This window comes from Scylla paramamosain, chromosome 11 (genome assembly GCF_035594125.1).
Source record: "Scylla paramamosain isolate STU-SP2022 chromosome 11, ASM3559412v1, whole genome shotgun sequence".
Taxonomy (NCBI): Eukaryota; Metazoa; Arthropoda; class Malacostraca; order Decapoda; family Portunidae; genus Scylla; species Scylla paramamosain.
Window position 1 is genome coordinate 20,218,352 of NC_087161.1, and position 25,973 is coordinate 20,244,324.

Genomic DNA, 25,973 nt, shown 5'->3' on the forward strand with positions numbered 1-25,973 from the left:
GAGTATTTTAATAGGATGGAATGAAAAGCATTTCCTCTCATCTACTCTTATCTTTTGACTGCCTGTCTCCAGCCTCTCTCTCTCTCTCTCTCTCTCTCTCTCTCTCTCTCTCTCTCTCTCTCTCTCTCTCTCTCTCTCTCTCTCTCCTCATTAACTCTCCACTAACTGCCTGTCTCCAGCCTCTCTCTCTTCCTCATCATCAACTCTTCTCCTCTAGCTGCCTATATCCAGTCTCTCTCTCTCTCTCTCTCTCTCTCTCTCTCTCTTCCTCCTCAACTCCTCTTCTCTAATGGAGAGAGAGAGAGAGAGAGACTGGTGAATAAATTAGTGAACTTGTGTATCGGTGTGTGTGTGTGTGTGTGTACGCGCTTCGATTGTGAGGTTCGAATGTGAATTAATGATTCATGTCTCACTGGTATTCGAGAATGCTCACTGTCTGTAATTCAGTTTTCTTCTCACCCTGCTGCTCCGCTATACGCAGCTCCCAGTAAGCTGCCCTGCCAGGCTGTGTTCCTACTCCATCGAGACATACCAGTGTTAACGAAAACAAAAGTCTACTAATGTGTGGCTTCTCAGTGAACAGATATTAGTTTTTTATACTTTGTTGAAAGCAAAACGCAACTCTGAGAGTGGGCGGACCATCATGGTAATAGTGAAGACGATGATGATAATGATGGTAACGAAAACAATAGTGTGATTGCCTGTGGCTTCTCAGTAAGGTAAGGTTAACTTTTTATACTTCCCTGAAGACATAAGGCAGTTGTATGAGTGAGCGAGCCGTCTTGATAATCATGAGGCTTGAGGGAGGGGCTGTCAGGGCCAGGAACTATCTTCACTAACAAACATTAGGAATACATCATCATAATTCAACAATCCCTGGTCATAAATTAACCTGACCTAACCTTAACCTTCAGGACAAAATATCAATGAAATAACCCCGTCAGGAAATTAAAAACCCTCAAATTTCAACTTTTCAAAAACTCAAACAAACGAATATATATATATATATATATATATATATATATATATATATATATATATATATATATATATATATATATATATATATATATATATATATATATATATATATATATATTATATAAGGTTTAAATGAGGTAGAATGGCGATATTTTTTCTGCTAAGGGCCCCATCGTGATGGATAAGCGTGTCACATCTTGTCGAGATTCTGGTAATTTTTCTTTATTTTTTTTTATTTCTTTATTTCCGCTTCTAATTAAGTTTTTATGGTTTCTAAAAAAAATTTTATATATATATATATATATATATATATATATATATATATATATATATATATATATATATATATATATATATATATATATATATATATATATATATATATATATATATATATATATAATTGTTTTTGCAGTGTTTTCTTTATTTCTGTTAAGCGGAATATATTGATTTTGAAGTTCTTTATATATGTTCACGCAGGGAAGCCACAGAACGCCTGACTCCTGATCTTTCTAAAATTTATGATTGGGGCAGAGCAAACTTGGTATTGTTCAATGCCTCAAAAACTCATTTCCTCCATCTATCAATTCGACACAACCTTCCAGACAACTATGCCCTCTCCTTCAATGACACTCAACTGTCCCCCCTCTTTAATACTGAACATCCTTGGTCTGTCCTTTACATATAATCTGAACTGGAAACTTCACATCTTATCTCTAGCTAAAACAGCTTCTGTGATGGTAGGTGTTCTGAGACGTCTTCCCCAGTTTTTCTCACCCTCCCACCACAGCTGCTAACTCTGTACAAGGCTCTTATCTGTCCATGTATGGAGTATGCTTCACATTTTTTATGTTCACAGTATTATTTAAAGTATACAATAAATCAGAGTATATAAAGTAATCGAGTATAGCTACCTTTTTTTCTAATGGTCATTTTCAAAATGAAATACACACCTACGTAAATAAGAGGACCCTTAAGGTAGGCGCACACTTGTTCGCATCGTACGGACGGCACGCATCGTACGCATCGGATTTTAGTATTCTTTACATTATTTCAAATGGGTCTGCGCGCATTTGACCGCATCGTACGCATCGGACATCGGCAATGCCGACGAGGATCCCCGAAAGAGCATTCAATCCGATGCGTACGAACGATGCGGATGGCCTCTACGGCATTTGCCGGCAAATGTGCGACCTCATCGTCAGTTGCAGCCAGAGCGCCGTCGCGGTCGGATGCAAACCTTCTTCGGTATTTATTTTATTTTTTTTCTGTTTGCATAGCTATGCTTTGCTTATACATAATATATAATGTTATATTAACTCACTGACTGTTTTTAGATATGTTCCTAAATTTTTATCCTATCTACCTTGACATCATCTTCCATCAAATCAGGGAACAATGTATGAAATTCTCCAAATTCCAGCCTTTTCCTGTTCATGTTGTGAATCCATGTTTTCCTTTTTTTAACTTTCTGTTCTTCTTCTTCTGCCAGCAAACAGCTAACCACTACAATTTCTTCCTCTTCACTATCACTGTTCAACATTTTCACAACTTTATACACTAGAAAAATATGGAGTATGTCCTTCCAGAGAGAGCTCAGCTTCACAACTGCGGGTGGTGAATGGTCCAATGCCGACAATGTGCGCAGAAAATCCAAACCGTCCGATGCGTGCCGTCCGTACGATGCGGACCAATGTGCGCTGACCCCAAAAACAATCCGATGAGTACGATGCGTGCCGTCCGTACGATGCGAACAAGTGTGCGCCTACCTTTAGACGTCATCAGCTGCAGTGACGTCATGATCGTCATCAATTGAACGCAACTCGACAGCTTCCTCCTTCCCAGTGTCTTTTCGTCAATATTTAGCGTAATTACCAGTGTTTTCCAGGTATTTTCAGACTCAGGAGGGAAGCAGTAGTAATAGGAAGAGAAAGAAAAAAAGAGGATGAAGAGAAGGAGGAATGGGTAAGGGGAAAGGAGGAATGGAGGAACGAAACTCAGTGTTTTTTTTTTTTTTTTTTTTTTTGTGTGTGTGTGTATGCGTGTGTGTGTGTGTTAGAGTGAATGAGAATGTGTAAAGCTGCAAGTAATGTGTTTCTATTATTTTTGCTACTGAGCACAGGATGGGATTATCCGCGCAGTGTGGGGGAGTGAGGCTGCAGTATTCAGGAAGTGCACGTAAGAGTATTAACAGCAGCTACAGCATGTAACTGTTAGCAAGTACATGTACAGAAAATAAGACAAAGATAACGCAGCTCAGGTAAAACACTAATAAAGTAATACCTGCGTTCCAGAGTTACAGGAGTAAGTGTTTACTTAAAAAAAAAAAATACAAGGAGGAGGAGGTTGAGATCATGTTCATGGCTAAAAGCTGCTGTAGTTACATAAAAGGAAGTGGTCATTAGCTTTCAAGATCGAACACACTCGTGCGGTCCAACAGATCGTTTGGTCTTCCTTGTGCTCTTTCTTGTTCAAGAAAGTGAGCTCGTTTGCGAACACTGAGACTGACTTTCAGTCAAGTCTAAGCACTCTAAATTCTACTCACAGTGAATATATGAAGAATAAATCACACAAATGTTTAGTGTAAAGAGTGCGGATCCACAACGAGCAGCTTGAGTGAAGGAATCAAATGTGGACTTAAAACAAAATCTTGAGGTAGATGTTCACATTCTTGACCTCCCATCAAGGAACAAACACAGCCAAGGAGCGTACATATTATAGAATCAATGAACACGATTTCGTACAAGGACCGCCACGTGACGTGTAGTCCCTAATGGCTTCTTGCAACTTCTCTTGTTTTCTTACGTTCTTGAGAGAGAGAGAGAGAGAGAGAGAGAGAGAGTCCTTGACATTGGGTTAATAGGTGGACTCATAAAATACATTGAATCATCGGAATGGATTAACAAGCAGCAAATCTTTTCCTGTTTTCCTTCCACCAGTCTGCAATGAAAACGACCACATTCTGGTAGTGGGTTGATACGGTTAGTAAAATTGAATGGAACTAAAGAAGTCACTGTCTTTAGATGACAATAAGAAGATGGTATGCAGTAACACGGCTTTCTGTGTGCGCGTATGAGAGAGCAAGAGATTTGCCCCAGTCGTTCCCCTATCCACCCATCAGTACCTTCCCCCTCCCTCTCCCTCTTACCTCCCGCCAGGCGTACCCCTCTCCCTCACCTGTGGCCAGGGTAGCGAGGTAAACATGGCCGGCAACACTCAGGCGGTTAGTGCACCTACTGTATCGCAAATTTTCAAGACCATGGAATACGGACCGGCCCGAGAGGATGACAAAATAGCCAAGGTACATGGGTGGCTCTGTGAGTGGCAGTGTTGGTTGATGACAGTCATGTATAAAAGCTCTGGAGTGGAAGGAAGGTAGTCGGTCAGGGAGGGAAGCAGTGAAGGGTCTCTCCGGTGTTCCTTATATAACATGATTAAGACTGATTACCTTGTGCTTTTTTTTTTTTTTTTTTGTTAGGGTAGATCGTTGGATGTCATGGAGCTGCCCTTCCATTAAGTGTATGGTAGCCTTGTGTAGGGTTAGGTGTCGGTGAAGGCCACAGCCAACGCCCTGGGGCAGTTCACAGTCAGGGGATGATAGTGGTGGCGTTCTGCAGGACATGGCCTTTCTTAGCCTCTGTTATTGAATAAGATTGCATCATTCTTACTTACGTTGATAATGAAATAAAATGAGTGCTTTCAACCATGGATAAGGTTAAGTTTATATTAATTCAGTTCATCAAATTTACTGTTGATCTCTTTATTGTGCAGATCACAATTTATAAAGCATAGTTTTTCCCAGAAATTAATAGCCTTTGTCTTGGAATTAGTGGGCTAAAGTTATTTCAATAATCCCCCCCTTACCTATAATAATTATACGATGCCCAAACCTAACCTAACCATAACATGCTTATTCTTCAGCATAAATATGCCAGTAGGTCGGTACAAAGGTGCCCATAAGGCAGTAAATATTTAGATAGTCATGGCAAAATAGGTTCTAAGGTTATTGGTCAGTATTGAATTCATTACACTATTATACTTGTTATTTTTTACTTTTCTTTGTTGTTTATTTATTTTTATAGTGATATGTTGCAAATTGGCATTTATTCATTTTCAGTCATTATCTAACAATGTTTAAGGCAGTGATGAAGAGGGAAATTGTGGGATAAGAATTAATGCATGATATGTAAAACAGATTGTGATAGGTTTCATCATATAAAGTGACAAAAAAAAAAAAAAGAATTAAATAAATAAATAAATACAAATAGCCATAAAAACAGTTAATGAAAAATCTAAACATAGAAGTGACCATATGGCAGAAATTTTCCCAAAAATAACAATATAATGTAACTAGATGGCTTTGCTCTTCCTGAACCTACCCCTAACCATGCAGTGTTACTAATTATGTGTCATATTGAATAGGATAGATATTGAAGTCCAGCCTGTAATCGTCACCTGTTCTTTGTCATGGATATAATGAATATTTCAGTGACAGTACTCAGAAACACGAACCAGAATAGGACTGACCATGGGGTACCTTATGGTCCAGTCATAACAGCTTATCCTTCCAGCCTGTTAGTTCTGGGTTTGAAGCCTTGTCATGTCCTCCTGATTTATAATGCAGAGTGTAACATGAGTTTCTGCTGATATTGCTAGAGGTGAAAGTACAGGTTATTCTAAGTCAAAAATAATCTTGCACATATGTAGTTTGAGGCTTTGTTTAGTCATGGTATGAAATTCAAGTGTGGGCAGACAAAAGACACAACAGCAAGGCTGAGTGGGTTTCCATGGTGGAGTGTGTTGATGTGGATATCCATTGGTGAAATTGTGAATTATTCAATAATAATTTCTACAAGTTTTGGAGCTTTACATTATTCCATAATGAGACAAATGATATTAATGGACAGGTGATTTACTGATAAACATTACACAAGGATAGTATGGTTGTAATTAACAATAAATAAAATTATAGGCTATGTAGAACCATGACTGCCCAGGCAGGGAGTGGGGAGGAGTGAGCTAGGAACAAATCAGCTGCCTGATGGTCAGTCACACTCAATTTCTTGCCAATATAATGATAGTGAATACATTTAGATTGCATTGCACAAGTTTGGGAGAAAAAACTGCTGGCAACGCCACACACTTGCAGTAATGTGGACATGGTGTTTCTCCTGTAAGGTTACCCACCTGGCTTGGCTGTTATGAATGTCATACCCACCCACATTTAAATTTCATACCACAATCAAATGAAGCCTCAAAATACATATGTGCATAGAACACCTTCCACTTAAAATAACATGTACTTTCACCTTCAGCAACATCCACAGAAACTTGTATTATACCTTGAAGCCAGATATTCTTTTCCGAGTGAGTTGTTTAATTCTAGAAGGATTGAATATCTAAGAAGAGATGTGGAAAAAAGCAGAGTGGTATCATCAGCATATGAATGAATTGGACTTTGAGTTTGGTTTAGATCATGGATGAATAATAGAAAAGGAATGGGTGACATGAGAGAACCCTGAGGAACACCACTGTTAATAGTCTTTGGAGAAGAATGATGCTCATCTACCACAGCAACAATAGAATGGTCAGAAAGGAAACTTGAGGTGAAGTCACAGAGAGGAAGATAGAAGTCATAGGAGGGTAGTTTGAAAATTAAAGCTTTGTATCAGACTCTGTCAAAGTCTTTTGATATGTCTAAGGCAATAGTGAAAATTTCACCAAAGTCTGAAAGAGGATGACTAAGGTTTAATGAGGAAAAAAAGCTACAAGGTTACAAAGGGCTATTTGTCACCTATTGTTTATGGTGTTTGTAAATTTAATGTTTAAGACAAATGTAATAGTGTTAAGGCCAGAAAGCCAGTAGAGCAACCACAACAGAACTCATACTAGCAATGAGGTAGATGTTGAAGAATCTTCCTGTTGAGGATAAATTAAAAATCTATAGAAAGACACGAAATTAAAGCAATTGAGCAGAAGTTTGAAGGGTTAGAGTGGTCATCAGTTTTAGAAAGAAGATGAATGATTGGGTCCCACATTCAGTGTGTGGTTGGATTTCACATGTGCCATGTGCAAGTGTTGATTGAATACCAAATAAACACATTGATGGTAATAATTCTCTCTGACAAGGACTGGCTGAATGATCATGACCGCAAGTTTGGTCACTTCATCAACAACAAATGGGTGATACCTGAAGGCCGGCAGACATTTGAGACTAAGGACCCATGTGGCGGCAATGTGTTAGCTGCCACCATCCAGGGCACACAGGAGGATGTGGACCTGGCTGTAGGGGCTGCCAATGAAGCCTACAATTCATGGAGTGCCCTTTCTGCACACAGCCGTGCCAGATACCTCTATAGGTATAGTTATAAGAGCTTGCTGATTTCTTCAACACAGTTATCTGATAAAATTTCTCTGAAGTGTGACATTGAGGAAAATATTTTATTTTATTATTATTTTTTTTTGGGGGGGGAAGTAGTGAATTGATCAACATCTACTGGAATAATTGTTGCTACAGAAATTGGACTGTATTCACATAGACTATGTTAAAGTATATAGCCATTCAGTTTGTAATTAGCCATTTCTCTCATTGTTTGGATAGGAAATCCAGAAGTAAGAACAGAAAAAATAAGTCTTGTTCATTGATGTAGAGGTTACCATGTTTGAGTCACAACCAGAAGGTTGCAGATTTTGTTAGATGGTGACAATTTGGGATTGTCTCTTTGTACACAAGAGCTGTGTTCACTTACCGGAGAGGAGTTAAGGAAGATTAGCTGAGAAGTCATGCTCTTGCAATTTGTCATCACTGCCAAAATGTTGTAAGTCAGTGTGGCATGGCATTTTGTTAATTTCCTCTAGGCATTAAGGAAGTGTTTTGTTTCATTGTGGATTTACATAGCTAATGATGATGAATCTTTCCTAGAGGCCTTTCAATCTCCTTTTCCTTTCCAGTATTGCACGCCATGTCCAGAAGCATTCTCGCCTGCTGGCTGTGGTGGAGGCCTTGGACAATGGCAAGACTATGAGGGAGGCATGGGACTGTGACATTCCCTTGATGACCAGACACCTTTACTACCATGCTGGATGGGCTCAGCTGGTGGACACACAGATGGTTGGCTGGGATAGTGTGGGTAAGTGTGAGGAGTCAGAAAGAAGTAATGTTTCAGTATGCTTTATCTTAGTTGTCATGGTTATGGTGAAAGGTTTATCTTATATTAAAGCATGTACAGGTAAATCTTGATTTGCAAATGAGTTTCATCCCTAAAAGTATGTTCTGAAAAGATACATACATATCAAGGCATCCCACAATAAGCCATCATCAATCTTGGCATATATTTTCATCACTTTGATAGGTGCAGCATACTGCACTTTACTATGAATGTTAAAATTTGTGAACTTCCATCCATATATTTAAAACATCTGGCAGTAGCCACCTTTAGGGGACCAAAAGGAGCAGCTTTGTGTACTCTCATCTTGCATTTGATGAGACAGCTTTTTGAACTAAACAAGAATGATATTAGAGGTGTTTAAGGCTTATCAGCAAAAATTCATCCCATGGGCACTGTTGTGACCCTACTCTTTGCCTTCAGTGTATGCCAAAATACTGACAGCAAGGATTTGTTTTAGTGTGTTACATTCATTGCAGGTGTAGTTGGTGCTGTTGTGTCATGGAACTTTCCTCTGACTTTGCTGGCCTGGAAGGTGTGTCCAGCACTGGCCATGGGCAACACTGTCATCTTTAAGCCCGCCAACAACACGAGTCTCTCAGCCCTCCTCTTTGCTGAGATCTGTGCAGAGGCTGGGTAAAGAAACATGCCTATAAGATGATTTATGAGTGGAGAGGGAGTGATGAAGATGAAGGTTGTGTTACTCTGACTCACAACAGAAAACAAGGAATCTGGTAGAATAGTGCTAGTGTGATTAAGTGGTTTTACATTTTCATGTTCGGATGGAAAAAAAAACATCTGTTAATTTTGAAGCAAACTGAAAATAAGATAATAGGAAATAATAATAGCATGCAAATAAAGACTGCAATAACATTATCAGATAGGGATTTTCTTTCCCCTAAGTTCATCTAATTCTCCCATGTTTTGTATCCCCAGGTTGCCAGCAGGAGTGTTCAATGTGATCACTGGTGGGAGTGCTGTGGAGACCATGCTGGCATCTCACTCTGAAGTGGACAAAGTGTCCTTTGCAGGATCCACAGAAGTTGGGCAAGACCTGAGGAGGCTTACTGCTGGCAGTGGCAAGAAACTTTCCCTAGGTCAGTCCAGCTTGTTGGGGACAGGAGGATTAGAAGAGAGGGAAAGAAAGAGGGAAGCAGAGAGAACAATGTAATTGGAAAAGGAGTGCTGATGATGAAAAAGCAAATATATTCTAATTAAAAGTACTTTGTCAGAAAGTAATTCTCCTCTGTATCTTTTAAGTTTTGTCATTTTGTAACAGTTAACTGTTGATTTTCTACTTTCATAAACCTTAATCATATTATTGTTATAATTTCTCATCTTAGAGACCTGAAGGCTATGGTGTGAGGACGGATGTGACTATGCATGTGAGCATCTTGTTTTACCTATCCTCATTTACAAGGGAAATAGGTTTAACATATATACAGATTAGCATACTACTATTTATACCTTTCTGTATGATTTTATTTTAGAAATTTTTAGCCAAGCAGTGGTCAGTTTTTAATCTTAAGTTTTCTTTCTTGACTCTTGCTGACTGACTGCATTGTTTTTCAGAGCTTGGAGGAAAGAGTCCAGTGATTGTGTTTGAATCTGCTGATCTTGACTCAGCTGTGGAAGGCATAGTGGATGCCATTTGGTTCAATCAGGGGCAGGTGAGGCTTGAGGGATTTTATATTGTCTGTTAAATATACAACTGTAACTGGAAACTGAAGCTCTTTGTCAATGTATTACTTTGCCAGAATGTGCTAGAATGCCATTGCTTTATCAAACTGTACCTGCCTAATCGAGGAAAACATTTCTTTATGTTCAATGAGACATAAATGAAAGGATGGAATATGGCAGTGAGAATAAATAGGATGAAGCATTATTTTATTATTCTAATTATTTGACTGCTGTTCATATCTGTATACAGAAAAAAAGTGTTTAATTGTATAGGAAATAAATACAAAATCTAATGGTTGAAGAAAGAAATGTAAATGGACCAAAGGGGAAAGTGTGCATGATAGTTGACCACAGCAGCTGTCCCACAGGTGTGCACAGCTGGATCTCGTCTGCTGGTTCAGGAGCCGGTGTTTGACACATTCATCGGGAAGCTAAAACAGCGTATGAGGACTCTTCGTGTGGGACCTTCCCTTGACAAAGTAATGGATATGGGTGGTGTGGTAGACCCAAGTCACGTGAAGGTCATTGCCAAGTATGTGGATGAAGCACGGCAGGAAGGGGCAGAGGTGAGAGCTGTGTGTGTCTTGTTCATAAAGTGGTTACTGTGTGGGGCTGGTATAAGTCTGTCTCAATTAATTTTTTATTTCAAATATTTTTGTGTGTATAAAATGTGACATGTCTACTCTAATAATTGATTTTATATCAGAAAAATTTGACTTCCTCTTTTGAATGAGAAATGTTGAGAAGATTACCTATAAACATGAACCTGTTATGGTGCAATGCCAATATTCAGACCAGTGAAGTTTTATCTAGGCTGCAATTGCCATTGTATGAAAAAGCCAGAAAAGCTGGGATTGTATGGGAAAGACTGGCAATAAGCCTAGCCCCACCTTCTCAATAAGTCCAACCCCACCTTCTCAAGGTATACCTCATTACTACACAGTGTGGGATAAAACTGATAGAGGCAGGTGCTGCAACCAATAACAGTTTTTTTTTTTCAAACTGATTATAGTTTTTTTCTGTTATTGTAATTTATTACTATCACTAGTATTTATTTTTTCAAAACTAAGTTTTTTCTAAGGTTCGTTTTAACAACCTCTAACAGACCATGTGGGAACCCATGTCCCTCCAGGCAGAGCACTGCACTAGTCTTGGCAGGTGTCACTGACCCCCTTGTTGGGAGATCAGCATGGATGTAGGCAAAGAGGAAGCTCTGTCTTGCCCATAGGGATAGGATAGTTATGAGAGAGGTCTGAATTAATAGAATGAGTGCAGCTGGAACAAGGAGAGAGGTAATTGAAAGTATTAAGAAGGGAAGGATAGATAGAGTAGAAGTTCAAGAGAGACATATGAAAGGTTCAGAAGTGATTGAGGCATAGGGAAGAAGTGGAAGGAGGCATGGCATAATGTGGTTTGGATGAGAGAAGTAAGAGGAGGGAAAAGGAGAATGTGCATTTATTATCTTCCCAACAATATAGGATGGAATAAAGGTACATGGATAAGAATCTAAGAAGTGGAAAAAAAGTAGGATTAGTTTGATATGGATGGAGTTTTGTTCATACTCTGCAAATGCAAAAAGTGAGGAAAGGAGGTGATAAAATTTTGGATTTTTTTTCTCTCTCCTTATGTAGAAGGGACACCAGTCAAGGGCAACAAAAATCCAATAAAAAAAAAAAGCCCACTTAGATGCTGGTCCCTGAACAGGGTCCAAAGCGGTAGGCAAAAATTAGGAAAAGTGTCTTGAAACCTCCCTCTTGAAGGAATTCAAGTCATAGGAAGGTGGAAATACAGAAGCAGGCTGGGAGTTCCAAAGTTTACCAGAGAAAGGGATGAATGACAGAATACTGGTTAACTCTTGTATCAGGTGGACAGAATAGGGGTGAGAGAGAGGTCTTGTGCAGTGAGGCTGTGGGAGGAGGGGAGGCATGTAGTTAGCAAGATCAGAAGAGTACTTTACATGAAAATAATGGTAGAAGATAGCAAGAGATACAGCATTGCAGAGATGGGAAAGAAGCTGAAGAGTCAGTTAGATGAGAGGAGTTGATGAGATGAAAGTAATTGAAGATGTTTTTGGCTAGGTGCCAGAAATCATGAGGGGAGTTAGATCTTGAAAGATTTTGACACTTTCTATTAATGAAGAACAGACACTTGTTTAGGTCATGCTGATACAGGTTGGTTCTGTTAAATAAAACCTGTGTTAATTTGTACTATACAGTAAATGAAAGGATCAGGTTTGACTACTTTTAAATTTTTTATGTATATGTACATGTATATGTAATATTTATCAAAATTATATAGAAATAAATTTTGATATATAAAATAAAAAAAACACTTAGGGTGTTTTTTTGTGTGTTTATTTTATTTATTTATTTATTTATTTATTTATTTATTTATTTATTTATTTATATTTTTTTCATTTTTATTTTATTTATTTATTATTTTTTTTGAGTGGGTTTTTTGATGCCAACCCTGCCGATAGGAGAGGAAGGCTACTTGGGAGTTGGGGGAAGATAAAGAAGTATATTTGTGAAAGAGGTGTTAGTAAAGGTCAAGTGTTTAGAGAAGCAAAAAGAGAATGTTTGTGTAGGGAAAGGTGAAGGCTTTTCTGCTGTGACCTTCCTCTTGGGGGATGCTCACAAAGAAAGTGAGACCTGAAAGTCATGTGAGAGATAGGTAGATTAATAGGAAAGATATATTCCCAAATGCACAAACTAAAGGGAATTTGAAAATAAACTTATTTTGAAATACAGTTGATACTTTATGATTTCTCTTAATGCTGGAAACATTACAAATTTATTTTGTGTATTAGTTATAATCTGCTAATGTGTTCATGGTGTTTTGATGCCCCACCATAATCAGATTACTTCATATGATGTTTTCTTCATTTGATGTCTCTAATGCCATACACTGCTTTACAGGTGTTTCAGATCGAGGCTCCACCTGGCAGCTACTACCCCCCAACCCTTATTACTGGGGTGGGCACTGCTTCCCGCTGTGTGATGGATGCAATCTTTGGCCCAGTCCTGGTGGCCTTGCCCTTCAGGTGGGTGATAGTAAATGATTCAGTCTTTCCAAAGTCACCAGTGTTCTTTACCTCTGCTGGCTTTGCTATCTCTAGTAGTGCTGTTGGTATTTTCTGTCTTAGTGTAGCTTGTTACTTATTTCTATTAATCGTAATTTTATTAGTTTTGCCTATTTCTATTAATCGTAATTTTATTAGTTTTGTTTTACTAACCTGTCTTGACAATCCCCATTATGGGAATGTCAGCTTGTTGTATAAACAATTAGTAATATTCCTTGTTTAATAGTTGTAGAGAAAAGTGATTGCCTTATTTCATGGACACTAGTTTTGCTGCCGTGTTTTGTATTTTAAAAGCAGTGGTTCTTAAATTGAAACATTGCATGATTTTGATGTGTGTGTTTCATGTTGTGAAGCATAGAAATGTTTCCAGTACACAAAATTAAAAAAGAAAATGACTCTGCACAAAGAGTTTATTGTTTACATGAAGGAAAGGATGTAGTAGTCACTTCCTGAAGGTCAGCCCAATGTGGGTATTGCAGTTCTTGAGAATAAGAACCACTGCATTATTTTGTTTTCATATTTCTTTAGTTTTGTTTTTCCTTATTAATCCTTCCTACACCTCAGGACTGCCAAAGAGGCCATTTCTCTTGCCAACAACACCATATATGGCCTGGGTGCATCTGTCTTTACCGAGCAAATTACTCTTGGCATTGAAGTGGCAAAAATGGTCAAAGTATGTGACATGTTGAATCTTGTTCTTTGATCTAAAGTAGGAGTATGTAATTCTGCTTCATCTGCTTATCAAAAGCATTAGATGAAAAATATAGATGTGCCTGTATTTTATGAATGTCCTAAATGTATAAATTTATTATGCCAGTTGGGTACATTTCTTAAAAAAAACACCTTCACCTTTAGGCTGGTGCTGTTTGGATTAACTGCCACAACATATTTGATGCAGCTGCTGGGTTTGGTGGCTGCAAGCAGAGTGGTTATGGCAGGGATGGTGGTAAAGAAGGTGGGTCTGCTCTTCACCATAACACATCTTTGAACATACAGGTAGTACTTCACTGATCATTAATTTTCACTAGTATACTCTTACATAAATTGGTGGTGGGAAGTCCTCTCCATGAGGAGATAGAGGGGAGGCATGCTGTATTTAGAGATGACCCATTTCTCATTGCTTTCTGGCCAGACTTTGAGATTGTCAACTAATCATCAGCCAATGAGTAGATGCGTCTTTCCTCTTACCAACCCACTGGAGGAGCAAGTTCTGCTAAGTTATTCAAGATGGAATATAGAACCATATACTCTGGATACGTGTCCAGGTTTGATTTGTATTTGTCAGTTAAGGTTAAGTTAAGGTTACTCCATGGTCTAGACTGGATGTGTGTCCAGGTTTGTCCTTTCTTGACCTCCATGGTCTGTAGTGCTGATCTTGGCTGTAGTCCAATTTGAATCTCGTATTGCTAAACTATTATTTTTAGTGCAACAACTATTCTTTCTCACTTTCTTCCCTATTACTAACATCTCTTTCAAACATACATTACTTTATCTTTCCATCTTCTAAGTGGCCTTCCTTTCCTACAAGAACCTTCAATTTCACTTGAAACCAATGGTGAATGAGTCACTTACCTTTCCTGCAGCAGTAGGGTGTATACAGTACCCTCCCCCAAGTTTTATGGTATCTGAATTTTCAATTTCCCTTGAAACCAATGGTGAGTGAGTCACTTAACCTTTCCTGCTGCAATAGGGTGTATACAGTACCCTCCCCTGAGTTTCATGGTATCTGAATTTCACAACCCTTGAGTTTTGTGTGGAATCCTGAATTCTTGGTCATCCTGATTTATGCACATTATCTCCTTGAGTTTTGCATTTTTTCCTGTATGGGTTGTGCATTCCTACCATTGGCATTGCAAATAGGAATGTGACAAACAAGATAAGATGGCATAAGAAAGAAAAAGAAAGGAAAGATAGAATAAGGAGAATAAGAAAGAAAAAGAAAGGAAAGATAGAATAAGAAAAAAAAGAATAAGAAAGAAAAAGAAAGACAGTAAGAATAATAAGTAAGATGAAAGAAGATGAATGAAGTAGGAGAAAACAAGCCAGTCACCCCACTGGAAAGGGAATGAATTCACACTGGATGTCAAGAATGAGGAGACTCACTAAATACATGTTCTATATATCATATGCTCATTTCCATGTACATTTCACATACTTGAACATAGATTCTTTGTATGTAACCACAACACTAGTCACAATTCTTTGTATGTAACCACAACACTAATCACACTAGCATGTATGTGCAAAAGGGGTAAAGGAAGACCAGCAATAACTGTTGCATTGCAAAAAAAAACAAGTGATAGGTGCCTCATTGCTGTGGCAAATGTGATGGTGGTGCTCTGTCAAATCACTCCAGATGCAAGGACAAAACACGTGCACACACACAATTTTAGATGTGATTGCACTGCACTGCCAAATCACTTCACATACAAGGACAAAATACCCACACTCACTCAGTTTTAAATGTGATGGCACTGCACAGCCACACCACCAGGTGTGAAGACAAAACGCACACATTCACACTAATGCAGTTTTAGATGCAATGGCACTACTACACTACCAGTTGTGAGGATAAAACACTCAACACATGTGATGGCACTGCATACTGCTAGATGTGAGAACACGCATACACAGAGTTTTAGATGCAGTGGTGCTGCACTGTCACACTGCTGAATCATGCTGTGAACGTGATAACACAGGTCTAGGCCACGCAGTTGAAATGAATAAGCATTTTTCCGGTGTTTTCCATATCCTGAGTTTTGCAATCCTCAAGTTTAGCACTACACCCTCAGAAGAAAGCAATTGCGAAACTTCAGAGGGTACTGTATTTTATCTTGTTTGAGTATACAGTATGTCAGTTTTAAGATTACCTTAGTTTTAAAATTGCCTTAAATTATTTCAGGATTGTTTGAGTACGTGAAGCCTGTCTGGCAAGATTCTCACAAGTTCACACCACCAAAAATAGACTTTGCCAAGTTTGGAGCGGCTTATAGTGCTAGCCGACCTTCCATCACACCAGCCACACCCCAGGTGATTCATTGCCCCTCAAGATCTTTCTGTATGAGGCATAGGCAGGAGTTCATAGGAACACTTTTGCAATTAATGACCTACAACAACCAGGAGTTCATAGGAACACTTGTGCAATTAATGACCTACAACAACCTTAAGAAAATTCATAATATAATTAACTTATTACCATGTCAAATAAAAAGATTTCTTGGATTGAAATAAAATTAACATTTGAAATTTGAATGAAGGAAATGTAAATGACAAATTTTATATATTTCAAGCAGATTATTTTACAATAACTTGTGAACAGACTCTATGACCAGAAACAGTCAGACATCTTGTAAAAAAACAGTACTTTCCTGAGGATGTGACAATAGAGCCTAAAAGTACCATTACTACATTTCATATTCATATGGTTATTGCTGCTTACTCCTTGTGGCTTGCAGATTGTGAGTGCTGAGGAAACAATGCCCCGAGTTGACCAAACCTACAAGTTGTACTATGGAGGTGCTCAGAAACGTCCAGATGGTAACTACAACCGTGTGATCCTGAATACTGAGAAAAAAGCTTTTGCATTGGTTGGGGAGAGCAACAGGTGAGGATCATCAAAGAAGAGAGTGAGTTTAAAGTCAGCATCATATATAATTAGAACTTCTGTCGACATGAAAAAATAAACTAACAAGACTGCATAAGAGGTGCCATCACCAAGGCTAAAACCTGCTCAACCTTAAATTAGAACCAGAACCAAGCCACCAGCCATTCTGAGTGTTGTAACCAGCACAGTAATTTTATTACATGTAGGTAGGACATGCCAAGTTGAGTGGCTTGACTTGGTTTAATTAACATGGTGCCAACTTGCAGAAATAGCATTTTTGCAGTTTTTTAATTGAATAATTTATTGCCTGGCTGACTTATGGAGGTTTGAGAGGCTGACATGAACAGTTGTTGTTTGCTAACATATTGTTGGTCTTTGAGCTCAAGTGAGAACACTTTTTTGTGTGTGAAGGGCACTGACCAAGGGCAACAAAATTGTGACAAAAAAAAAGTTCCTGTCCCCATGCAGTAAAAAATTACAGGATAAGTGTCTTTAAACCAGGAGTTCAAGTCATAGGAAAATGAAAAAAACAAGCAGGGAGTTTTAGAGTTTAAATACAGAAGCAGGGAGTTCCAGAGTTTAACAGAGAAAGGGATAAACGAGTGAGAATACTGATTAACTCTTACATTAGAGAAGTGGACAGAATAGAGGTGAGAGAAAGAAGAAAGTCTTGTGCAGTGAGGCTGTGGAAGAAGGAGAGGCGAGCAGTTGGCATGAAATTAACAGTAGAAGATAGTAAGAGGTGCAACATTACGACAATGAAAAAGGTTGAAGACTTCAAAGGAGAGGAATTGACAAGATGAAAAAGCATACTCCATACATGGATGGATAAGGCTTCTGTACAGAGTTAGCAGCAGGGGAGGGGGTGGTGAGAAAAACTGGCAGAGATTACTCGGAATGCCTATAGAAGCTGTTTTAGCTAGAGAGAAGATGTGAAGTTTCCAATTTAGATTATAATTAAAAGACAGACTGAGGATGCTCGGTGTAGAAGAGGGGGACAACTGAGTGTCACTGAAGAAGAGGGGATAGACAGACTGAGGATGCTCGGTGTAGAAGAGGGGGACAACTGAGTGTCACTGAAGAAGAGGGGATAGCTGTCTGGAAGATTGTCAAGTTGATTGATAGAGGAATTGAATTTTTGAGGCATTGAACAATACAGTAAAATCCCTCTCATCCGGCATTCGAGTATCCGGCAGCTTCAAGTGTTCGGCACATTTTTCCTCGAGCCTTAAAATCAATGAAAAATCATTGTACTCATAAAATCGATTAAAATTCCTGCGCGAGGCATACTTTGTCCCCTTGCCACCAGAGCGCACTGCTTCGCGCCACCCATGGCTCATTGCACTGTGTTTACTCAGTGACTCAGTCCTGCGTGTGCACTGTTTATCACCTGACGCCTTCATCATGCCTAAAGTTGTAGAAAAGAGGAAGCATGTTGTGCTTACACTTAAGCAGCTGATCAGATCAGCTGCTGATTAAGATCAGCTGATCTTTGTTATGGTAAGATGCGGGAGTGTAGGGTGGTGATTGTGGACATAATTTCACTTCTATTCAAGTATCCGGCAATATTCAAGTATCCGGCATGTCGGCGGTCCCGTTGATGCTGGATAAGAGGGATTTTACTGTACTACATTTGCTCTGCCCCTATCAGAAATTTTAGAGGTCAGACGTCAGGCTTTCTGTGGTTTCCCTGTGTGAACTGTCTACTTCCTGAAAGGTTGGATGTCATCAAAAAGGCATGGAAAAGTGCAGGGTTGTATCATTAGTGTAAAAGTGGATAGGACAAGAAGTTTGGTTTAGATCATTGATAAATAATAGGAAGATAATAGGTGACAGGACAGAACCCTGAGGAACATCACTGTTAATAGATTTAGAACAGTGACTGTCTACCACAGCAGGAATAAAATGAAACCCTGAGGAACACTATTGTTATTAAATTTAGAAGAACAGTAACCATCTACCACAGCAGCAATAGAATGGTCAGAAAGGAAACTTGAGATGAAGTTACAGAGAGAAGGATAGAAGCTGTAGGTGAGCAGTTTGGAAATCAAAGCTTTGTGCCAGAATCTATCAAAAGCTTTTGATATGTCTAGGGCAACAGCAAAAAGTTTCACCAAAATCTCTAAAAGAGGATGACCAAGACTCAGCAATGAAAGCCAGATCACAAGCAAAGTGGCCTTGATGGAACCCACACTGGCCATCAGATAAAGGTTGTGAAGTGATAGATGTTTAACAATCTTCCTGTTGAGGACAGATTAAAAAATTTTAGATAGGCTGGAAATTAAAGCAATAGAAAAGTATTTTGAGGGATCAAAACGGTCACCCTTTTTAGGAACAGGCTGATTGTAGGCAAACTTCCTGTGCAAGAAGGAAAGATAGATGTTGATAGACAGTTGAAAGAGTTTGACTAGGCAAGGTGCAAGCACAGAGGCACAGTTTCGGAGAACAATAGCAAGGACCCCATCAGGTCCATAAGCATTCCGAGGGCTTAGGCCAGCAAGGGTATGGAAAACATCATTGCAAAGGATTTTCATGCTACAATAGGAAGTAGTTACAGTGTGGAGGATAGGGAGGAACAATCCCTGAATCATCCAAAGTAGAGTTTTTAGCAAAGGTTTGAGCAAAGAGTTCAGCTTTAGAAATGGATGAGATGGCAGTGGTGCCAACAGGTTGAAATAAAGGAGGGAAAGATGAAGAAGCAAAGTTATTGGAGATGTTTTTGGCTAGGTGCCAAAAGTCTCGAGGGGAGTTAGTTCTTGAAAGATTTTGACATTAATTATCTAATTTTCTATTAAAATAGAAAGAGTGTTTGCAACAGACTTGGCATTATTCCAGGCAGAGATATAAATTGCATGAGATTCAGGTGATGGAAGGCTCAAGTACTTTTTGTGGCCCATCTGTCTGTCATGTATAGCACAAGAACAGGTTGTGACAAGAATAGGCTGTATTAAAACCAAGGTTTGGAAGGTTTAGGTCATGAGAGAGAGGAATGTATGCCTCCATGCCAGACACTATCACCTCTGTTATGCGTTCCACACACAGAGATGGGTGTCTGATATAGGAGTAGTAGTCATTCCAAGAAAAATCATCAGCTTAGTAGTCATTCCAAGGAAAATCATCATAATACCTTCTCAGGTCCCCCAAATTAGCAGAGGCAAAATGCCAGAGGGACCCCTGCTTTGGGGTATCCTGAGGAGGGATTGGGAGCAATAGAACAAGATATAGATGTGTGATTGTGATCAGAGAAGCCCAATGGAGAAGACAGGGTAACAACATCAGCAGAAAGATTAGAGGTTAGGAAAAAGTCAAGAATGTTGGACACATCTCCAAGATGGTCAGGAATATGACTAGGGTATTGCACCAATTGCGTGTTGTGGGTTTGTGGGCTGTGAATAAGCAGCATATTATAAGTGTGTGAATGACAGAAATAGAGAGGAGACAGCAAGTTCTGAAATGCATACACTACACCAAAAACATCCTCTTGGTTATTGATCCAATTTCTTGTGATGCCATGCCCTCTCCAGTGTTTACATTCCTCTTCTTTTATGTAAGAAAGTGTCCATGTATTTCTTCATGGAGAACATGACAAAGTTTGTAGAGTGGTACCTGGATGGCATTTTCCCTGCTCTCTGAAAACTGCCTTTAGGCAGTATTGATGTAGGTTGATTATCAGTGTTGAGTGGTTTAACCCAAAGATTTTGTATCTAATTTACTGCTGACTGGACACATTTTTGGTTGAAATAGCATTTACTTTTTAGACGTGGTCCTCATCATCGTAGTGATGGGTTTGTAAGCTGCAGCCCACTGAGTAGTAAAATCACTGATAGCAGAATGTGACATTACATCTGTTATTAACACCTGGATCTTCTGCATAGGTATTCAAGCAATAAAATAATTGTTTCAAATTCAGATAATTCTGCCAAGCATGGTTGGTTAAGAGAAAAAGTTTTATAGGAACAGGGAAATGCCCGCCAGCATGTCACAGTGCCAATGTTGACTTCCACTGTGGTAGTGCTTCTTTTGGTAATTAACCTTGTTCTTGTTTTTGCATTTCCCTCTGAGATTTCTCCTTTCTCTTGCTGACATATAACCGTCTGACACAATCTGAAAATGTACTATTCTGTAAATTTTCCATTACTGACCACCTGAATTTCCTCTTTTCATGTGTTAATATTGCCTTTGTTTGTAGGATTCTACAAACAAAGGCAATATTAACACATTTTTCCAAAAGATGATAAATTAAGAATGAGATAATGCCAAGTGTTCAATTACTTTAGGACATAGAGTTAGTTCTCTGAATGATTTATCATTGTCTAAGAAAGATGTACTTATCAGGAAGGATGTGCGGAATGCAGTAGAGGCAGCTGGTAAGGCTCAGCCAAGCTGGGACAAGCGGACTGGATTCAACCGTTCCCAGATCCTCTTCTACTGGGCAGAGAACCTGGAGCAGCGACGACAAGAGCTTGTGGACCACTTGGTGGTAGTGACAGGCCAGAGTGGGGAGCAGGCTGGTAGGGAGGTGGATGCCTCAGTGACCAGGCTTTTCCACTGGGCTGCACTGTGTGATAAGTATGGAGGCAGTGTACAGGAGACCCAGCTCTATGGCACAGTGTTAAGAATGAATGAGCCTATGGGGGTGGTGGGAGTGGCCTGCCCTGATGAAGCTCCCCTACTGGCCTTTGTGTCACTGGTGGCCCCAGCAGTGGCCCGAGGGAATGCTGTAGTTGTGGTGCCCAGTGAGAAGTATCCAACTGTACCTCTGTCTCTCTACCAGGTGAAAATGAATTTGGAGATTGGAGCATTGTTTGTTAATGTCTCTTTGGCAGGCAATGTCCATATTAACCAGGCATGTTTTCATGAAATTTGCACAAGTTTTCATCAGTTTTGATACATTATGCAGAAATGTATTATTGCTCTTTTTCACATTTAATAAAAGGAAATTCAAAGGCTCTTAACAATAGCCTTACCTTGTACATCACCTGCCATAAGAGGCTTTACAAGGATAGGTTGTTAATAGAGGTTCTGCATTTTAAAAATGTCAAATACAGAATTCAACAGTGCTGGACATTAATGATTACAAGAGTAGGAATGAAAGAAGCCACAAACATTGATGTTACCTTGCTGCAGGTGCTGGAAACCTCAGACATGCCTGGTGGCATAATCAACATCCTCACTGGTAACCGTGACCACCTCACCAAGCACTTGACTGAGCACCATGACGTCCAGGCCATGTGGTGAGTCTGGGAAATAATTTAACTTATTACCAACTTCTAGCCTAAAGCCACAGTACAGTAGGGTATGCGACAGCAAACATGATTGGTTCCAGTGGAGTGTTCGTTATGGCAAATGTGTGTTACAGCTTCTGAAGAACCTACGGAAAAAACTTTTCTGCATCCCTATTGGTTCCAGGGAAGCAGAAGATAATAAAAAAAATTCCACAATTTAAAATAATATATCAAAGTAAGCACCTTGCACTACAGCATTTAAGATGACATAACAAATACATACAGTACCCTCTCAAGTTTCGCACTGGTCTGAGAAGGACAAGTCACATTTACTGACTGTCAACATCACATATATACTCTCTCTCTCTCTCTCTCTCTCTCTCTCTCTCTCTCTCTCTCTCTCTCTCTCTCTCTCTGTAAGAACTATCCTAATGGTTGCTAAATAGGAGACTGATTGAGAATGAAAATGAGAAGGAAAATGGAATTACATATACAAGTGAGAAAGAAGGAAGCAAAAATGACAAAATGAAGGAGAGAGAGAGAGAGAGAGAGAGAGAGAGAGAGAGAGAGAGAGAGAGTAAGGTATCTCTCCCTAGTCTCTTATCTCTTCTGGAAGGGAGGTTTGAGACAAAACAAAAGAAGGGAGAGGAAAGGAAAAAACTGAGGAAGACACAGGTGGCTGATAGGTGAGCAGCAGCTCACACATCCAGTGAGTTAGTCTTGTGAGTTTTAGTTTGTTTATTTGATTCCAATTAAAGTTTTATTAAAATTTCAGTGCTCACATGAATGGCAAGCTCGTTATTTCGATTAAATATTTATTAAAATTCCAGTGTTTGTATGAGTGGCGAGTTCGTGATGCCAATTTTTATTTATTGTTCTGATTATTAAAATTTCAGTGTGTTGTTTCAGCTGTACATTATATAACAACTGTGTGTTGTCACATACCCTGCTGTATAATCTAAGTTAACTATAATATATAAAATTGAATAATCTTGAATAACCTCTGTAGCACAAAAGTCCTGTTGGGAATCCAGATAAAATAAAAGGTAGTCACTAATTAAAGGGAACCAATATTTTGTTCTTTAGTCTGCCATAACATGCTCCCTATCACAAGACCTCAAATATGTATCAGAAAAATACTTAAGTATGAAGGCATACTAAATGTAAGTTCTAGCTTATACATTACTGATACAGTATATTGAGAGCAAATTCTCTCCCAGATGTTGCTGACAATCTTTCTTTGTCAATGTAGGTACTTTGGCACCCAGGAAGGGTCTACCTTTGTGGAGCACACTTCAGCTGTTAATGTCAAGAGGACATGGGTAAACTACGGCCTTCAGCGGGACTGGTTCAGCCGAGAGGAAGGAGAGGGGGAGGAATTCCTGTACCATGCAACACAGGTCAAGAACATCTGGCTCACAATGGGGGATATCTTTGCCAACTAATGTGCTCAAATGTTTATTGACCATGCATGTAAAAAAAAAAAGTGGATTGTTTTTCCCTCTTATGAAATGGGAAAGAAGCAGAAGGGCATTTTCATCAATTTACCTATATACCATGTGTTCTTCATAAAGATGAGAAAGTATTCTGGCTTCTGTTGGATGAGGAGGGATTAGGTTTTCATTAAAATACTACAGATTTTGCAACTGACAACAACAATAGCAATTTGTGATTCAGGTACACACTGCCAAACTGACGTTTATTAAGGCAAGCATTAAGTGCCATAGTGACATTTATTTGTCAGATTATATTGATATGGAGAATATGGGGAAGAGTTTTAAATCTACTTTTGTGCAGGGTTAAAAGTCAATGCATGCAAAGCACACACACACTGCCAGCTGAACTGAAGTAATGGTAGCTTCAGTTTGCTTTCCAATTACTGATAAATAGGTAAACTTTTAAAGTAAATAACTTTTAAGTTAATAAGCATACAGTTTAGTTCAGGTAAATTATTATTATCAAACCAGTCTAGTTCTCAACAAGAAATTATGTATGCAATATTTTTTTTTTTTTAAATGCATTCCTATATACCAAGTGATTAGGACAAAAATATTCAAATACAGATTTCAAGTAAAAACTTACAGATTTCAAGTAAAATTAAGTTTCTAAATTTGTCAATTTAAAATCAATTAAAATAGTATTCTTTCACTGCCATATCTCCACTGTTGGTTACTGAAATACATTAATAAGTTTGATATACTTCCTAGTCAACAAAAGGCAGGTTCAGGGTTCAATCATATGCATTAAACATAATAAACCCTTAAGTGGCATTATGGTACATACCATCTTAATGTCTGATGCACACTACAGTTCTCTCTCAACTCAGTTTCCACTGAAGCAACAGTTGTCATGCACACTTGCTCACACTGTTCAAAATACTTTTAGATGGCTGTAAATTAGATGACTGTTTACAGCTAAGCAACAGTTGTAATGCACACTTGCTCACACTGTTCAAAATACTTTTAGATGGCTGTAAATTAGATGACTGTTTACAGCTAAGTGGAGTGAGAGTGGACTGTTAGCAATAATGAGCATCTCTTTATTGAAATATGTAATGACACTTAAGAAGAAGAGCACAAGTGGACCTTCAGTGGAATTTTAATGCAAGTCACACCAAAGTAAGCTCTCTATACTGCTGTCTCTAATTATTCTTATTATACAGTGAAAAAATTATGATGCTTAAAGATTGTTGCATTATGTGGAAGAAACTTGATATATATGAAAACAGAACTGTATTCTAAAGGGAATTTTGTAATATCCATAGCAAACAGTTAATAAAGACATTAACATGTTAAAGTGTAATTTGTGCAGTGTCATTCACTGACGTCTTCCATTACATTCTGTGATAATGAAGGATTACTGTACTCACTGCTGCTTTTTTCAGTGAGACCCTATGTAAATAATTATATGGTTATAGTATTGTAACTTTTCAACATCTAGCATATGGCCAATTGCAAAAACTTGTGCTCTTAACCTTTCATAAAAGCTGCAGAATGATTGCCCAGAAATTAATTTAATTTCAAGAAGGGAAAGTCCCATTTTTTTAAATACAATTTCTCCATGATGACAAAGCTGTTTATATATTGGTTTATAGTTACAAAATAAAGATTTGACCTCACTGTTTACAAAATAAAGGTTTGACCTAACTGTTTCTGTTTACCAACTCCACTGATTCCATAAAACAAATCAAGAGAATTCCACTGAGTTCAATTACTAATTAATGAAACCACTAAATGATAAGCAGGAAAGCCTTGTGAGGGAGGCATCAAAATACACAGAAGGCTTCTTATGATGAGCTTGGCATAATAGGATGCGCAATGTCTGAAAGACCAGAAATGAGATGTTGAAGTGGGCAAAACTTAAGAGTTTGTAGATAAAAAATAATATATAAAGTCAGTGGTGGTTTGATCATGCACAGAGGAAAGATGAGTTATGGAATATGTGGGAAGAAGGATGGAAACACAGTGTTAGAAGAGTGCCTCTTAACTTGAATCTTCCTCCTTAGTTGGGGAGAGGATGAGCCAGTCGTCCAGGTTGTGAAGCACCCACACTCATAACACATCCATCCTGACACAGGAGCCATGACCTGTGTAAAAACCTGAGGAGTTGTGGAGAGGAGCACCCTGAACTGAAATGCCTGCTCTCTCTGTACAAAAAGATATTTGTGAGACTGACGGTGTACCTGGAAGTATGGTTCCTGCAGGTCCAGCAACACCATCCAATTGTCCTTCCTGATGGAAACGAGAATTAAACAGTCTCCATCTTGAACAGTGTCCTATGGACAAACCTACTGAGCTGTGACAAGTCTATCACAGGGCACCATGCTCCTGAGGCCTTCTGCACCACAAACAAATGGCTGTAGAATCCCAGTTCTTGAGAGGTTGGTTCTATTCCACCCTTGGCAAAAAGCTGAACCTTCTGATCTAAGGCAAGTCCCCTGGTGGAGTTGTTAGTGTAGCTTGCAAAAGGAATGGGTGAATTGCTGAGGGGGGACAGGGTAGTGAAAAATATCTGATAGCCATCCAACAGGACTGTCACCATCCACACCTCTCCCCCTATGGATTGTCACATACTCCATTTTTGAGTCAGACAGCCAGTTTTCTGAGGTGTCAAGGGAGACAACTTTTATCTCTGAAAACCAGCCCTTACCTCTGCCCCTGGAGGGAGGGCAAGAGGCCTTGGGAGCTCAACTCTGATGCTGAGGGGTGCTCTGCCCTGGAGTGACAAATATGGGT

At 38.9% G+C, this 25,973-nt stretch overlaps 1 protein-coding gene across 3 annotated transcripts; it reads left to right on the plus strand.

Moving 5' to 3' along the window:
* The first annotated feature begins 507 nt into the window (after nt 1–507).
* LOC135105042 (aldehyde dehydrogenase family 16 member A1-like) lies at nt 508–24,884 on the plus strand. Of its 3 annotated transcripts, XM_064012944.1 has the most exons (16): nt 508–719; nt 4,140–4,282; nt 7,111–7,340; nt 7,933–8,111; nt 8,627–8,783; nt 9,084–9,244; nt 9,720–9,817; nt 10,196–10,393; nt 12,746–12,870; nt 13,474–13,582; nt 13,765–13,864; nt 15,812–15,939; nt 16,365–16,513; nt 20,849–21,287; nt 21,641–21,747; nt 22,991–24,884. In XM_064012944.1, the coding sequence occupies exons 2-16, from the start codon at nt 4,184–4,186 to the stop codon at nt 23,181–23,183; spliced, it is 2,472 nt and encodes an 823-aa protein (XP_063869014.1). In that variant the 5' UTR covers nt 508–719; nt 4,140–4,183; the 3' UTR covers nt 23,184–24,884. The 3 variants fall into 3 exon arrangements, with proteins under 3 accessions (XP_063869014.1, XP_063869015.1, XP_063869013.1); XM_064012945.1 differs by lacking the exon at nt 4,140–4,282 and having other exon boundaries at nt 509–719; XM_064012943.1 differs by lacking the exon at nt 508–719 and having other exon boundaries at nt 4,079–4,282.
* Nucleotides 24,885–25,973: the final 1,089 nt, after the last annotated feature.